Genomic DNA, 15757 nt, shown 5'->3' with positions numbered 1-15757 from the left:
GTTAAGATTTTGGGTGACAGTCAGTACATATTTGACAATGGAATGTCAAGAATCTGCACTGTTCCCTGGGCAAGCTTAAAGCAATTTAGCTCTGTTGGAGTACATGGTGTAAGAGAAAGCAGGCTGTCTTGAGGAACTTGATATTTGCATTATTTTTTAAATTTCTGGGCAACTTAGGACTGAATGAGTCTAAGTCATTCATGGAGATGTTTAAGGCAGGGGTTTTTTTGTAGACAGATGGAAAAACTGATCTGTTTCTCTATCCAGTTATTAAACTAATATGAGAATTTCCTACTATGAGTCATTTGGAGTTAAGTAGAGTTTAGTCAAACCCTTTTTACTAGAGTTTAGGCAAGTCAAAATTCAGTTTACAAAACTGTGAATTGTACTCATGCATATGAGCTTTGCTTGGGGGGTAGCACTGCCTAGCAGAGCATTATGTGCCAAATTAATAGCAGCAATAAGGGAGTGTCAAATACAACCACAATGAAGGTAACTAGGCAAATGACAGAGGATTTGGTAGTTTGGAGCTTCTTTATGGTGTGTCAATGAAATTTCTGTAGAGCTTGGTTAACAGCCAGCAGGAATTACTCGTTCAGTGAGACATGTCTGAGGGAGTTCATATTGGGATTCATTATGGAGTATGGCGTGCACAGAGAGAGAACAGTGTCTTCTGTGGCTCTTGATTCATCTTGGGTGGCGAGCAGGAAAGTAGCTGAATAACAAATAAGTTTGTTGTGAGTATCACAAGTATATACCACATGTAAGAAACGAAATGAGATAACTAAGGAAGAGAATTAGGGTGACGTAATTAGGCTAAGATGGACAGGCTAGCAGACCTTAGCTTCTAGTATGAACTTTATTTGCAGCTTCCAGACTTGCACTGAATGTATTTACTCTTAAGCATCTGCATGGTTGATCTGGGGTTGACTGCAGGTTTGAGCTGTGCACTCCATGGGCATTGCACCTGCACACAGCCCAGCTCTATTTCAATTTTTTTCCATGTCCTTTTTTTTTTCTGGAGTATAAGGAGGGAACCCTCAAGGATCAGTACATCAAGGTGAGTAATCACAGAATATGCTGAACTGGAAGGAACCAACAAGAATCATTGAGTCCAACTCCTGGCCCTGCACAAGACTATTGCCAAGAGTCATAGCATGTTTCCAAGACTATTGTGCAAATGCTTCTTGAACTCTGTCAGGTTTGGTGCTGTGACCACTTCCCTGGGGAGTCTGTTCCAGTGCTCAGCCACCCTCTGGGTGAAGAACCTTTTCCTATTATCTAACCTAACCCTCCCCTGACACAATTTCAGGCCATTCCCTTGGATTCTGTCACTGGATATTAGTGTCTACCCCTCCTCTTCCCCTCATGAGGAAGTTGTAACTGCAATGAGGGCTCCCCTCAGTCTCCTCTTCTCCAGGCTGAACAGACCAAGTGAGTGAACTCAGCCAGTCCTCATACGGCTTCCCTTCAAGGCCCTTCACCATCTTTGTGGCCCTCCTTTGGATGATATATAAGAGCTTAATATCTTTCTTATATTGTGGTGCCCAGAACTGCACACAATATTCAAGATGAGGCCACACCAGTGCAGAGCAGAGTGGGACAATCCTCTCCCTTGACCTGCTGACGATGCTTTGCCTGATGCCCCCCAGGACAGGGTTGGCCCTCCTGGTAGCCAGGGCACTACTGGCTCATATTCAGCTTGCTGTCAGCAAGGACCCCCAGGTCCCTTTCCATGGCACTGCTTTCCAGTATCTCATTCCCCAGGCTGTACATACATCCAGGGTTGCATCGTCCCAGGTGCAGAATCCTACACTTGCCCTTGTTGAACTTCATGTGGTTGGTGATTGCCCAGTCTTCTAATTTGTTGAGGTCTCTCTTCAGGGCCTCCCTGCCTTTGAGGGAGTCAATGGCTCCTCTGACTTTTGTGTCATTTGCAAACTTGCTTAGTATCCCTTCCAGTCCTGCGTCCAAGTCATTTATGAAGATGTTGAAGAGCACAGGACCCAAGATGGAGCCCTGTGGAACCCCACTAGTGACAGGTCACCAGTCTCATGTTACCCCATTCACTGTTACCCTCTGTGCTTGACCTGTGAGCCAACTGCTCACCCACCACATGATGTGTTTATCCAGCTGTGTGCTGGACATTTTGTCTGGAAGGATCCTGTGAGAGACAGTATCAAAAGCTTTACTGAAATCCAAAAAGATTACGTCAACTGGCTTCCCTTGATTAACTAGGTGGGTTACCTTCTCATAAAAGGAAATTAGGTTTGATAAACAGGTCAATACCCTGCTCTTGGCAAGCTTAATCAAGATTTTCTGTGGGTACTCTAAGGGGAAAGAGCACTAGTCATTCTGCTTGTAAAAATCCCATACTGTGCTGTTGAATACAAGTGGTGAGGATTTATTCGTCAGTCTGCTAACCTGTCTTGATCTTGTAAAGGAACAGCTGTTTGTTAATCATCTTGCAGTTTGCAGTGTGGAGGAAATATCTTGCTTGTATAGCTTTAAAACTATTGAAATTTAGTGTCCATACATTAATGTGACAGGACCACGAGTCATATAGTTCCACCATTTTATGTTTTTGAAGTGGTTCCTAATCTCTACCAGTTATTTTCATAGAATATAAAACTCAACTGGATCACAGTGAGCCTTTAAATAGGGAAAACACAAACTAAGTTGGGCAAGTTATTAAAGAAAAGCTGTGAAGAAATACCTGTGATAAGCCTGTCTGCAGAGCTCATGAAATTGGAAACTGTTTTAAACATGTTATTATTCCAATATCTTTCTGTACTTCCAGGGCTGTTCCTTTCCTTTCCTTTCCTTTGCGTCTAACGTTCAACTTTGAGTCAGCTCCTCAGTGCAGATAAGCCCATGATTTTGAGGCATTTTCATACCTGCCAACTGTGAAGCATTACAGCTACTTACACAGTGAATGTCATGCCATCTGTGTAGTCATTGAAATAAAACTGTATTCTCTCCATATTGTCTCTTTTGCCAGGTATTAATGGGGAAAAATTAATATAATATTTACCTGTGCTAATATGCAGTCTATCCATTTCCAGCCTAACAATTCCAGAAAATGGTGAATTATTGTAATCTTGTGCTATGTTAATTTAAGTCAAATTAAAGCATACCATGAATTTAATTTGGCTTTTATGGGTTAATTTTAATGGTAGCTTATCCAAAAGATTGTGCATTATTCCTCCTTAGACAAATTAGCTTAACAAAGTTTTATTTGCTGTAGACAAAGTTGAACTGTTTTACATTGTGATGTAAAAAGATTTTAATTAAAAAATTGGAGACGTGCAACAAAGACTGTTACACCAGATCTTCTTGATCCTTGAGTAGAAAAAATTATTTTTTGCTATTCTTAATTCATTAGGCCCTTTCTAAACTTCTACTTTGTCAGCTGTATTTTAATTCTGATCTGTATCTGTGTTGAAATTCTTGTTGGGGAATTTTTAAAACGTATAAAAAATAAAATGAAAAAATTCAAACAATATTGCTTCAGAAAAAGTCATGCTGAGAGCTACATGTAGCACTTAACACTCTTGATGTTGAACATTGACCTCTAAAGGAAAAGAGTTTCGTCTTATTTTCCAAAATTTCCAGGTGCTTTCGGACCTTTTATTAGAATTCAAATATATTCTCAAGGATGCTACAGACATCCTTGTGATAGCTTAAGAGATTGCCTCACATCTTCCAGGTAAGTGACTTTCAGAAGCTATAAGAACAATTCTGAAGTGCCTTGGAGTCATCTGTGCCTCATGTCATCCCCGGTGAATGCTTATTTAGAAACGTCTGTGGTTGTGCGCACTGAGAGACAGGCCCTGTTGCCTTATGACAGAGGCACACAAGGGAGACTTTATTTCAACATGATGCTCTTAACCAGGAAAATGCTGAAGAGCTCTTTTTCCATATCTCCTCACCCTTAGAATAATATTTTTATTTTGTGTCAGAAAAGTATCAAGAAATATTTCTTTTTTTTTTTCCCACCTGTTTTATAAAAATAAAGCCTGTTTCAGGAGCAAGTAGGTCATGGGAAAGAAAGAATTCATACAGCAGGCTTCCCCCACAACTGATTCTTGCTGATTGCTGAGGGCCAAGTTATTTTTCAAAATATCATTGCACTCCTACCTTGGTTTCAATTGCAGCTTGTTACTGAGGAATGGGATGCCAGGCATACTATCATGTGTGTCACTGTTCCTTCAAATGTTTTGTAGTAGTACACTTCTATTTTCTTCCATCTACAAGAGCTTCTTGATTGTTATTTATAAACTTGGATTTTTTTTCTCCTTCTATAATCTCCTATTTCATTCCTTCCTTTTATTTCCTGCAAAGAGCGCAGCTGCAGTTAGAAGGAGTTACACATTTTTAGTATGTAATGATTTTCAGGGTACAGAAAAGACATGCTAACAGTTCGGAGATAGTACCCTTCCCTGCATCCTGCGATTTTTCTTATTCCCAAAATGACCTGGGGAAAAAAACCCACTCTTATTAAAGCTGAGTATGTAGTCAATAGTAGACAAAACAAAAGGAGAACATTGCTAAAACTCTACTTTTTTAAGATAGTTCCAGAAAATTTATTTTACTAAACATAGAATGATGTACTTCTGTTTTAATTTTTGATTTATTTTGATTGTTCATGCCAAAAATCATATCTTTTGCAGTGCTTACACTCTAGATCTGAAAAAAGAAAATCAAATATCATATTTAAATAACACATCTTTTTACTTCTGTGAATTCTTCCCTATATTCTTAAAATCACAGAGAATGGAATGAAAGGAAATCTAAATGAAATAGTCCAACAGAGTGTGACTATGAAAATATGGACTATTTACACTAGTGTAATAATAAATGGTAATGAATAAAGGCAAGGAAAGAAAAGATGAGACAAGTACAAAATTGTAGAATTGACATTTGCGATTCTGTGTTGAGCCCAGCAATGTTATGTCCCTTATGTCGTCATTTTTTACTTGAGTTGCAGCTGACAAATGCTTTGTAAATCTATTTCAGCACATGTCTGAGAGGCAACAAAATAGTAAGTAGGTGGCAACAAGAAATTTAAGTGATAATGATCTTGAGGCTCAAGAGTCTGAAACAATTAGCACCTTTTGAGGTTACTTAAATGCAAAAACACAACTGATTTCCTAGGGGGGATTTAAAAAGTCTTTTGATGCAGATAAAGCCCAGAGATATTTTCCTGGATTGTTGAATAATTAAAATTAATTCTTTGTTTAGTAAGAAATCGTTGTAATGTTGAACTTCTTGGTAAAAATTGGAATAGCTGGAGAAGACTGAGCCAGCTTATTCTCAAAACCAGAATATGTTATTTGTTTTCTAAATGTATTTGAATACATTATTTTCCCTACACTGTTCCTCTGGACTTTTATGCTTTTCCATAATTCGACTTATTTCCATAAAACATAATGGCAGTGGAGTAGCACTGATTATGTTGGGAGGAAGAAGTGAGCAAGGCATTCTCTCCCTGTTAATACTGAATGTACCAAAATATCTGACAGTGTTTGAGCACCAGGGGGTCAGAAGAAAACAATACAGTTCTAGGACTGAGTTTTTGGTTTTATGTATTTATACTATAAAACTCTGAATGTGAACATTTACATGCAGCTTTAAGGATACTTGGAAAAATTTCTAATTCAAGATGACCTTGTGTATGGGAACATCCATCTACTTCAATTAATGCTGCTAATTAGAAAACACCTGTAAAACTGTCTTGTGGAATATTTTATTGGATTAATGCAGAAGTGAATGACTATAACAAAATAGACTGAATGTTGTAGGTGAGCAAATACAGTGTGGATGTTATAAAATCCCCTCTGGCCTAGGAATATTTGAATCAACACCAATTTGATTTTGGTAAGATGACAGTTCTAGCTGCAGAATAATCCAGCAAAACTCAATAACTTATACAGTGGGATCTGACTAATTGCTCATATTGCACAATAGGATCTCTCCAAGGCCCAAATGCTAGCTTTCCATTAGCAATTCACAGTGAGATGTTAATGTTTTGAATTTCTGCTCACCATCTTACAGACAACCTGGCCAGTGTTACCTGAATTATGAATTTAATCACTGTGTAGCCCCAGAACAACTCCTGCATTGGATTAGTGGTTTAGCCAGAAAAAAGACACAGTGGATCTCTGTTTCATCATGGACCTCCATGGGCGGCGGGGGATAGCCTGTCTCACCATGGGCTGCAGCATCTGGAGCACCTCCTACCCCTCCTTCTTCGCTGACCTTGATGCCTGCAGGGCTGTTGCTCTCACATTTTTTTCTTGTTCCTCTTTCACAGCTGCTGTGCAGTGATTTTTTTTGCCTGTTCTTAAGTATGTTATCACAGAATTTCATCAGCACCACTGATGGGCTCAGCTTTGGGCAGTGGCAGACCTGTTTTGGAGCTGACCAGAACTGACTGCCAGTTCTGGGGGCAAAAATGTGGGGGCAACTCCTGGTATCTTCTCACAGAAGCCACCTCTACTTCTCCCCTGCTACCAAAACCTTACCACATTAACCCAATGGTTGTGTTATTGAACGGGAGTGATCTTCATATCGCAAATATGCAAAATACCTCTTGATGATCTTCTGAATTCCTGTGCGTGTAACAGTTATATATCAGGGAAAACTTCAACTTTCTTTGAGGAAAGACTTCACCTTTCAAGCTGAATCCAAGTTTACTCTGAAAAGAGGAAGACAAATTGATCTTACTGTTGTTATTACTGCATACTTAATCGGGGTGGAACCATAGACAGAGTTAGTTTTGATTACACAGGATTTATCTATTTGCTACATTCCAATTCCATTTCATATTGGAGTTCTTAAATTGGAATAATTCCGTGTAAATGTTATATTCTCCAAGAAATAGTAACAAGATGGAAACTATAAGTCATATAATGAAAAAAAACCAAAGTATCTGAATGGAAAAAGTAAATATACTTATCTTATAAAGAGAGATGGGAAATTTTTGTTTATCTTGCTGGGTGGACTCAGTTCCCAAACAGTGAACCAAGAAGAAAGAAAATGTCACTGATCAAGAGGCTGAGCCTTCACAAGGTGTTTAGACATTCTTTTAGGAAATGAGGTGTCAGAGGAGTGAGTGGTCACCCTTGCTGTGGGGTCAATGACTTAAGAGGTTGGAGACACCTGAGGCAGAATATAATCTGTTAAATGGGATGCCAGGCACCAGCACCTTAGTGGTAGCACTCTGTGAACTATTCCCTGTGCAGCAGGCAGAATCAGATAAAGAAATTGCTAGGTAAAATTTCAAAGTATGTCAAGAGCTGTCAAGGAGAGAGGGTTAATTTACTGGGAAATATTTCACTGAATAGATTAAGTCCTTCTCTGCTACGTCCACACTTTCTAAAGCAAAACCAAATCTGATTGCTAGCAGTTAAAATTAAAATATGACAGAGAAATCACATACAGCAGAGCCCACAGTTTGGGATGAGTTAACTTCAGTTTTAAGATACAGAAGTTTGGTGTTGTTGGAGGGCGTTGCTTTTGTTTTTCAAATGCAGAATATAGGAATGCCTATAGTGGTTCAGACCAGACTTGATGCAAGTGCTTGGCATCATCCTGAAACCGCTGATCAGCAGGAAAAGTCAAGTTTTTAATCCTACTTCCCTAGAACAGTGTCCTAGCCATCAACAAGCTGTGATTCAGGAGTTTCCTGAGAAAATTGCCATGTCTCTATTAGGAAGTTTTGAATTGGTTTTTGATCTACAAACTAGTCCCATTTATTTTCATGTATTTATGAACTTTTAACATTCATAGTAACACACCTCACACCTACTTTGCAAAGTGTGAAGAATTCTAGAACAAATGAAAGGTAGTGTTTTTTCTTTTATGGATTATTATGTTTGTGATTGTCAAAGTGGTGGTTCCAAGAGCAGTTGTACAAACTCATGGAAAGAAAATCCAGTTACAGCTCTTTAATGTAAAAATGATTGCTGGCTTTGAAAGTACTTAAGTTGCAGATACTTGAAAACAGAGGTAACCTCAGGGGAAGCATGCCCTGCCCATAAAACAGGCAGAGGATGCTAACTTGGTTGACCTTTGTTGTAGCTCAGAGTAGTTGTCTGTATGTTTTTCAACAAATGGTCTGTATTTACTGATGACTTTAAGGAAGTCAGTGAAAATGAAATTAAAATATTTGTTGGTGCTCCTCATTTCTTAGCTCCTTTTGAGCTGATGGTATAACACAGAGTTCCTGAGCAAGATTTTGCAGAGGATAGGAATAAAGCTTTGTACATCTCTTCTCTCTGTTTAAAGAAGTCTCTTTATATATTTATGAGCACTTGCTTCTCTGTCCAATGATATTCACAGCAGAGTGCTGCTGAAAAATTTCATATCACTTGATAAAGTTGGATATTTTATTATGCAGACAGCAGCAGTTTGTTATTCCCACTCACCGTAAAGGATGTCTGATATCAATTGTCAGTAGCTCAATAGATACTTGTTCCTCAGGTTTACTTCCACTCAGAAAAAGTCAAGTTGTGCCAGAATATAGCTAACTTTCAGTGTCTGCCAGACAGCCTTCCTGGGAGCCAACAACCCTCACCGATCAGTCCTGCTGCTTCTCCTGGCTTCAGTGATGAGTGGCTTCACATGGGACATCCTTTCTCTCAGCTTCAGAGGGCCTTTGGGTGCAGTGGAGAAGGTCTCTTGTGTATTCAGCTGCTGTACTGTTCTCTACAGAAATGTTTCTCGTCCTTGTGCACCCGTAATGCCTCAGGCTGTCCTTCCTCCCTGTGCATTTGGATCCTTTTCTCGGTGGAGGATTATAGTTTTATTTGTCAGCCTCTCCTCTGAAGAGGATTCAGGAAGGTTAACACCTCAATCCCCAAACTTATTTAACTCCTCTCCCATGCAGCAGCTCATCTGGCTATTTTCTTAATTAAAATAGGTGGTTCTGTTTCCTTGGAAATGAGAACTATGCACACTTTGTCAGATACCAGCTGTGATATTAAGCTGACTTTGACGCAACAAGACGCAGGACACTTCACACACCTTCGATTGGTGATTTGCTAGTATTTTTCCTTGTGAATTTTCCATATTATCTGTATCAAGTGAATGTGTTAAGAAATACACTTAACGTAATTATTTCTTTAATATATATGTTTGCTATTTATAAGTTTCTTATTTCAGGCTTTTGACTGAGACTGAGCACAGCAATTGATGTGTTTGGGGTAGGTAGTTCTCAGCTCCTTCCCCTGAAGAAAATTGGGACATGTATCAAAATACCTGTATTTGGAATTCTAGTTATGGTAAAACTACATTTCCTCAATAAGAAAGGTATTACAACTATTCTTAGTGTTTCAATGAGTCAAGTTCAGTGGCACTGCATAGCTGTCTAGTTTTGTATAGGGATCAAAATTGAGCTGGTTGCACTTCAGCTCGGTGAAATAGACATGTTGGTGACAATTTAGATGAAAGAGCAAAACTAGGTAGCAAAAGGGGTGTTGACTCCTTCAGATTATATCTTTCATCATATAAGCTTGTGACTTCTTACAAGGGATTCTTTCCTCTTCATTGCTTTTAGTCAATTAAAGCCAGTCAGCTTCTTGTCATCCACATGTGACCAGGACTTTCTAACCTCTGCATTTGAATGTGGATTTTAGTAATTAGATTACTGCATAGCATTCTTCCTGAACCTGTTTGGAGTCACTTGGCGACAGCAACTCAAGAACTTGTTTGGTGGTTATACGATGGGAATTTCAGTGACTGTTGTCTTTCAACAGTGTTGCCCTCATTTAGGGTTACATATGTAGGTTTTGGCAATAGGAGGCCGTGAGCAGCAATGGTGCTGCTTGGGATTTCTTAAAAACTCACCTTGTTCAGAGGGCTTCAGGAGCTCACTAAGGATACATTCCTCAGACTAGAGGCAGGAAGAAACCTTTTCTACTACTTGTCTGTCTGGCTTGGTAAGGCTATTATTTTTATCTGAATGTTTATTTTTTAATACTTGTGACAGACTGTTCTGTTGCTTGCAGGGAAGAATGCTATACACAATGTGTGTTGTGAAATGTGACATTAAACAAATGTGAAAGTCTGCTTTCTCCCATCTTTCTCATTTTTCCTTTCATATCTGTCCAGTTGTGGCCAGCCACAGTGTTAAGTTTTTATTCTTTGTCTCTGAGACATACTTTGGACTATTGGGATGGTTTTGCTCAAGGAGTAGACAGAGTCTAGTATAATTATTCATGGTGGCATAAAAGTCAGAGAGATAAGACTATTCAGGAGGAAAGTACAAAGGTGAGAACATGGTAGGCTTTTAACTGAATCACATTGAAGAGAAGCTCAGGTGTTATTGTATGTACTTTTGATTGATCAGTAATATATCTCAGCAGCGTAAACCTTTCACTTTGGGAGAGACGAATAAAGATTTTGGCATACCTTCCCAAGAGAACTGCTCTGTGATTAAGAAGGGGGTTTTGTCATGCAAGTGTCTTCATGAACAGGTAAAAATCAAATTAAAAAAGCCTTATAATAATAGCAATTCTGGACCTCCCAGTGAGTCAACCTGCTGGGACCCATAATTGCATAAGTTTACTGCAGTGAGAAATGTTTTGTAGGCAAATAATAGTTAAAAATACATCAGTGCTTTGTGATGCAAAGGTGAATTTCAGTGTGAATTCGACTTCAGATAACATGCCATATGTCTTTATTATTTAGAATGCAGAATTTTATTTCTCCATAACTTTTCATGTACATAGTCTTTCATGGGCTACAGATTCTGAGTGTTATTTTACATTAACATCATCTTTTTTTAATATATGACTTGTATTCTTCTTGAACTGCTCCTCAGCGAGACATCTAAAATGTGACAATGCAAAAAAAAAATTTGTATTAACTGGTTTTAAGTTGCTATGAAAACAAGTTCAACAATCTCTGCTACCGCACCTTCAAATGATACAGTGGATGAGGGCAAAAACTTGGCTAAATGCCACTTAAGTTCAGATATTTGAAGCTCTAGTGTCTTTGGCTGCTTATGAAAGTCAGGATTTAGTTGAGCCTTCTAGTTGCACTTGGAATAAACTGGTCTTTAGGGAGTGGAGGAGTAAGAATAGAGGACACTGCTTCTTCCAATAATCACATTCTTAATTCCTTCAGAATGTGAGCTTGCCACCAGTCCATCAAACTGATAGGGAAGCATCTACCATACTGAAGTGGTTTGGGTTTTTTTCTGCATTAAGAAGGAAGGCGTTGTGCTATATTATTCAATTTAAAAAGGTCTATGCCTTAAAAATCTGTATCCTTTTGAATAAGTGGGAGCAATAATTCTATTCTTGCAGACAGAATGCAAATAGAGTAATTTTTCATTTCACATATTAATTCAGTAAGGAGATTAATATAAGCTTCCAAACTTCTTAGTCAAAATCTTTTTTCTCTCCACAGAATGCAATACAATTACTACTTGGATGCTGATAGTTAATGAATTGTTTTATTGAATTGTGATAATGAAATATGGGAGGCTGGTGTATGACATTTCTTATAAAGAGTACATTTGTGCAAGACTTTGTAGAGGAAGCAAAAATGGGCAGAAAATTTTTGTTTCAAAAAGAGAGATAAGGAAGTGGCTGCTAATGGAGCAGTGGCAACTGCCATTATAGCCTGTTGGCACTTCTGACTTCCAGTATGGTTTGGAATCAAATTCTTCAGGCAAATAATTTATTAATACTTTGTTGTAAGCTCAGGAGTAAAGCTGTGACTACATGGGTTATTATGAATGATTGATACTACTCCATTCATGGATTGATGTATCTTTTGCAGTACTGACTAGATCAGCCCTTGTTTCTTAATTTTGAATCCTGGTCTCAGTTTACAGTAAAATTCTTTACATCTGAAATAAAGATCAAACTAATTATCAGAGAAGCCTAGAACAGGTCAGGTTAGAAGGACCTCACAGTGTCATTTAGCCCCACCTTCTGCTCAAAGCAGTGTGAGTTATGAGAACAGAACAATTAATTCTTAGCAGATTCTTAAAAGAATACTGTTTTGTTACCTTTTGAAGACTTTGTGTTATCCTTCTAAGTAATAGTCTCTTCATTATATATTTTTGCACAGAATGCTGGGGTTGGACTTTAAAGAGAGGTTACTTAGAAGCTTTCATTACAGACAGAACTTTTTTTACAGAGACCAGCAATATTGTCCAACTTTCTTCCAACTATGGAAGTCCTACTGGCAATCTGGTATTACATTCCAAATTTTTCTTTTGGAAATGGTAGCTCTCAATGTAGAAAAGGTTTCAGTCAACCTTTTTTGCTGGACCTTTTTTATTATTTGTCGAACAGTGGTATTGAAGTTCTGGTTTTATACAATGTAAGGAGGGGGTTTGCTGTTCTTTCACTACATCACACTAGGAGTCTGGAAGCGAATACTCTAATTCTTCATGTTTAGGTTTTCAGATGTTATATATTGTACAATTTTTATATCTATGCAACTCCTGACTCTTTTTTCCTGCCTAACTCCCTAATAGTTTATTTCTTAGTTAATTATTTTATTTATGACATTAAATATTGACTCTTTTTTTTCTTTTTTTTCCCAGTGCGACAATGCAAAAGGACTCAAAGCCTTCTATGATGCAATAAAATATGGACCTAATCATCTGATGGTTTTTGGTGGTGTATGTGCAACAGTTACTTCTATCATTGCTGAATCTCTAAAGGGATGGAATTTGGTTCAGGTAAGGCATGGAATGGAATATATTCAAATGTTAACTACCTTGTATCTCTGGATCTTTTTTTTTGAAATATAGAAACTTAGGTTTGATGCTTTTCTAGCTTCTCATTTTGTGTAATTAGCATGTCTCAGTTCCGAAGGCCAATGAAATTACATGTAAAGAAGAATAGTTACTCCTATATAGTACTGGATTTTAAGGCTTGGCATTGTACTCAAAATGCATGTGAGTATGGGGCAGGAGTCACGTGTCTCAGTAGGTTAATTAAATAAAATTAATGCATCTCAAAAAGCAACCTAAATGAAATCAAGTTCAATCATGGTAGGCGGGTGGATCTAGGATTTTGAAAACATGAAACAGCTCCTCAGGCCTCAAATTATGGTACTTCTGGGTATTTACTCTGCCTCTACTCAGTTATAATGCAATAATTCCTATTGACTTTAAAACTGTTAGAAGTGCATAAATTCTAAGTAGTAACTGGGTTCATGTCTCAGTATGTAGCTCACAAAGCACATTTATTCCCAGCTGTTCTTCTTCTTGGCTTTCTCAAAGGTCAAGTTTGTGGAAAGGTTCCCTCTGCTGAGGAATCAGAATTTATTAATACTAATCTTTAAAATGCAGATGATAACAGCATGATTTTCATTTATTCAATCATCTGTCTAGTGTTAATTTTCGGACTGATGGCTGTTCACATAGCCATCCAGTTTTGCTTTTCTCATGTGGAAATACCATAGCTTTCTACTCAATATTCATATTGCCCAAAGATAAGTTTGTATATTTTTTTATTAAAAACCCCCAAATTATTCTATAGCAAAATAAAAAAATAATAATATATAAAAATTACCTGAGGTTACAGTTATAAACAGGCTCCTCTTTTCCACCTGGAATACTTACCGAGAGTAGTGCAGAAAGAACAAATGAGGCATAATTAAGTTTGTGAAAAAGATGATGATCAGAGTACAAATGGGAAAATCTTAGGAGGATAATTAAAGTAGCTTGTTAACTGAGTTTGCAATGCTTGTCAGATCAGATCTTTTTTTCTGATGCTTCAGGATTTTTTTTCTGATGTGAAAAACATCAGTTCTACTGTGGAAACAAAATAATAGTGTGTTTCTGGGGAGAATGGAGAAAAAACAGAAAGCCTGACACTATCCTTTAACACTTTCTCTTGAAAATGGTCTAGTTCATGACCTATAATGAAGTATGTGGCTGAAACTCTTGTTTCTTTTTAAGTTGTCACATGGAACTTCCATATGATGTAGGATGTTTTAAATAGCTGGATTTCATTGTGCTAAAAATCTTTTTATTTACATTCAAGTTCTGCCTGATAAAATCTGAAAATCAATTTGTTCATGAAGTTGCTCAGGCTAGAAGGAAGGGTGATTAGAAAGCTTTTAAATGTCTGAACTTGTCAGTAAAGGTGTTAAAATATAGAATGATATGATGCATTGCTGCCAGAGAGCATTTATTTCTTTGTATTTAGCCATTATGGTTGTGACTATGTCTTAAACATTATTTATGATATCAGTCCATCAAAGGGATTCTTTACTTTTTGGGTTTAGTATCCTGTGGGCACTAGATAAATCCTCACATGGCAAAACTACACTTTGTGTCAGGTTTTTAGATATTGATTGACTGGATGATGAAAAAACACAAATAGCAGCATGGCTGGGAAGTGTGGCAAGGCTTAGTGGATGGTATAGCAGCAACAGTCTAAATACTGCTTGTGAAAGTGTTATGTCATGGTGACAGGGGTTTGCGTATCTGCAAATCAGCAGGTATAAGATAGTGGGGAGAACAGTACAAATTTTTGACTCCTCAGGATACACTGACATAAGTGTCTCTGATTAAAAGCATAACTTCAATAGAAAGAAAAGATAGAAATCTGTAGTTCTCAGAAGTGGAGCAATATTCAGCCTGATAAAATACAGGATTGCCCACCCTCAAAACTTGAAACTTCGCATCAAGGAATCACAGCAAACTCACACAAATAGTTATATGAAATTATGATAAAATCATTTCAAGTCGAGGGAGAACAACATACAGACAAAAAAGAACCTGACATTGTATTATTGAGTAGGCTATTTGCATTCAAATGTCCCCATCACTTTGTCCCTGTGCCTGCAGTCATGAAAACAAAGCTCTTAACCCTAGCAGGAACATTTGATTTGATTTACACAGGTGTCATGAGGTTGAGCAAAGTGATGACTGCCTTCCATGCAAGGGAAATGCAGGATGATACTGATAGTCCTGGGGAGAATAGAGAAGAAAAGAAGAATAATAACTGAAAAAAATTGCTTCTCTGGGCAAATAAAATATGAGACCTGCTGACTGCAAAAAAACCCAAACTTTTTTGAAAGCTTTTTAGCCCTGAATTTCAAGTCTCTGGGTGACTACTTTTCCTCTGTTTGGGTAAATTTCTCTGTTCTGCCTCTTCTTCATTCTCTTCAGTATAAAGTTGCCAAAACCCCAAGAGTATAAATGTGCTGGAAATGATTGTGTTGCATTTGCTACTCAGGCAACTATTGTAGTGATGGGGGAGGGGAAGGAAATAGATTTTTGCAAAGCAGCTTCCGACTCTACTCTCCTTACTGTATGCTGTTGATAATGGTAGTCTGTTTTACTTAGCTGGTTAAATCAGGTCACTGATGGCCTGCAACAAGGTGAAATATGCAAGACTATCAGAGGTTGAGAAGAGTGTAAATCTGAAGGTGACTTGCCTTATTTCCATGCTGCATCAAAACAGAGTACTTTTCTTTCTGCATCTTGACAAATTCTGGTTTAGTTATGATCAGCAACAGAAAGGGAGTTTGTGTTCTCAATTAGCTGTCTTCAACTGCTGGCTGATTTAATTATCTCTTACTGTAACAAAATTAATTATATTTTAATGGACCATTTTATATCTGTGAAAAGAGCAAGTTGTTTTAGTCTACGAAGATTTATGTCGTCCTGAAGGACTTTCACTGAGGTATGCTAGGTGACACAACTTGGAAAATATTTTTTGAACACACATTCTTAGTAGGACATATGCAGACACCCATTCCCAAGCCTCTCAAA

At 37.8% G+C, this 15757-nt stretch overlaps 1 protein-coding gene across 2 annotated transcripts in view; it reads left to right on the top strand.

Annotated features, from left to right (window-relative positions):
• GABBR2 (gamma-aminobutyric acid type B receptor subunit 2) overlaps positions 1–15757 on the top strand; it is a 474253-nt gene that overhangs the window by 92113 nt on the left and 366383 nt on the right. For both annotated transcript variants that reach the window (XM_051812706.1, XM_051812705.1), the window contains exon 2: positions 12569–12706. In XM_051812706.1, the coding sequence (XP_051668666.1) occupies positions 12569–12706 (138 nt within the window). The remainder of the gene's footprint in view (positions 1–12568; positions 12707–15757) is intronic.

This window comes from Manacus candei, unplaced genomic scaffold, assembly GCF_025592945.1.
Source record: "Manacus candei isolate 608988 ecotype Guabito, Panama unplaced genomic scaffold, ASM2559294v1 h1tg000088l, whole genome shotgun sequence".
NCBI classification, from domain to species: Eukaryota; Metazoa; Chordata; class Aves; order Passeriformes; family Pipridae; genus Manacus; species Manacus candei.
The sequence above is the reverse complement of the archived record's forward strand: the minus strand, read 5'-3'. Positions and strand labels throughout refer to the sequence as shown.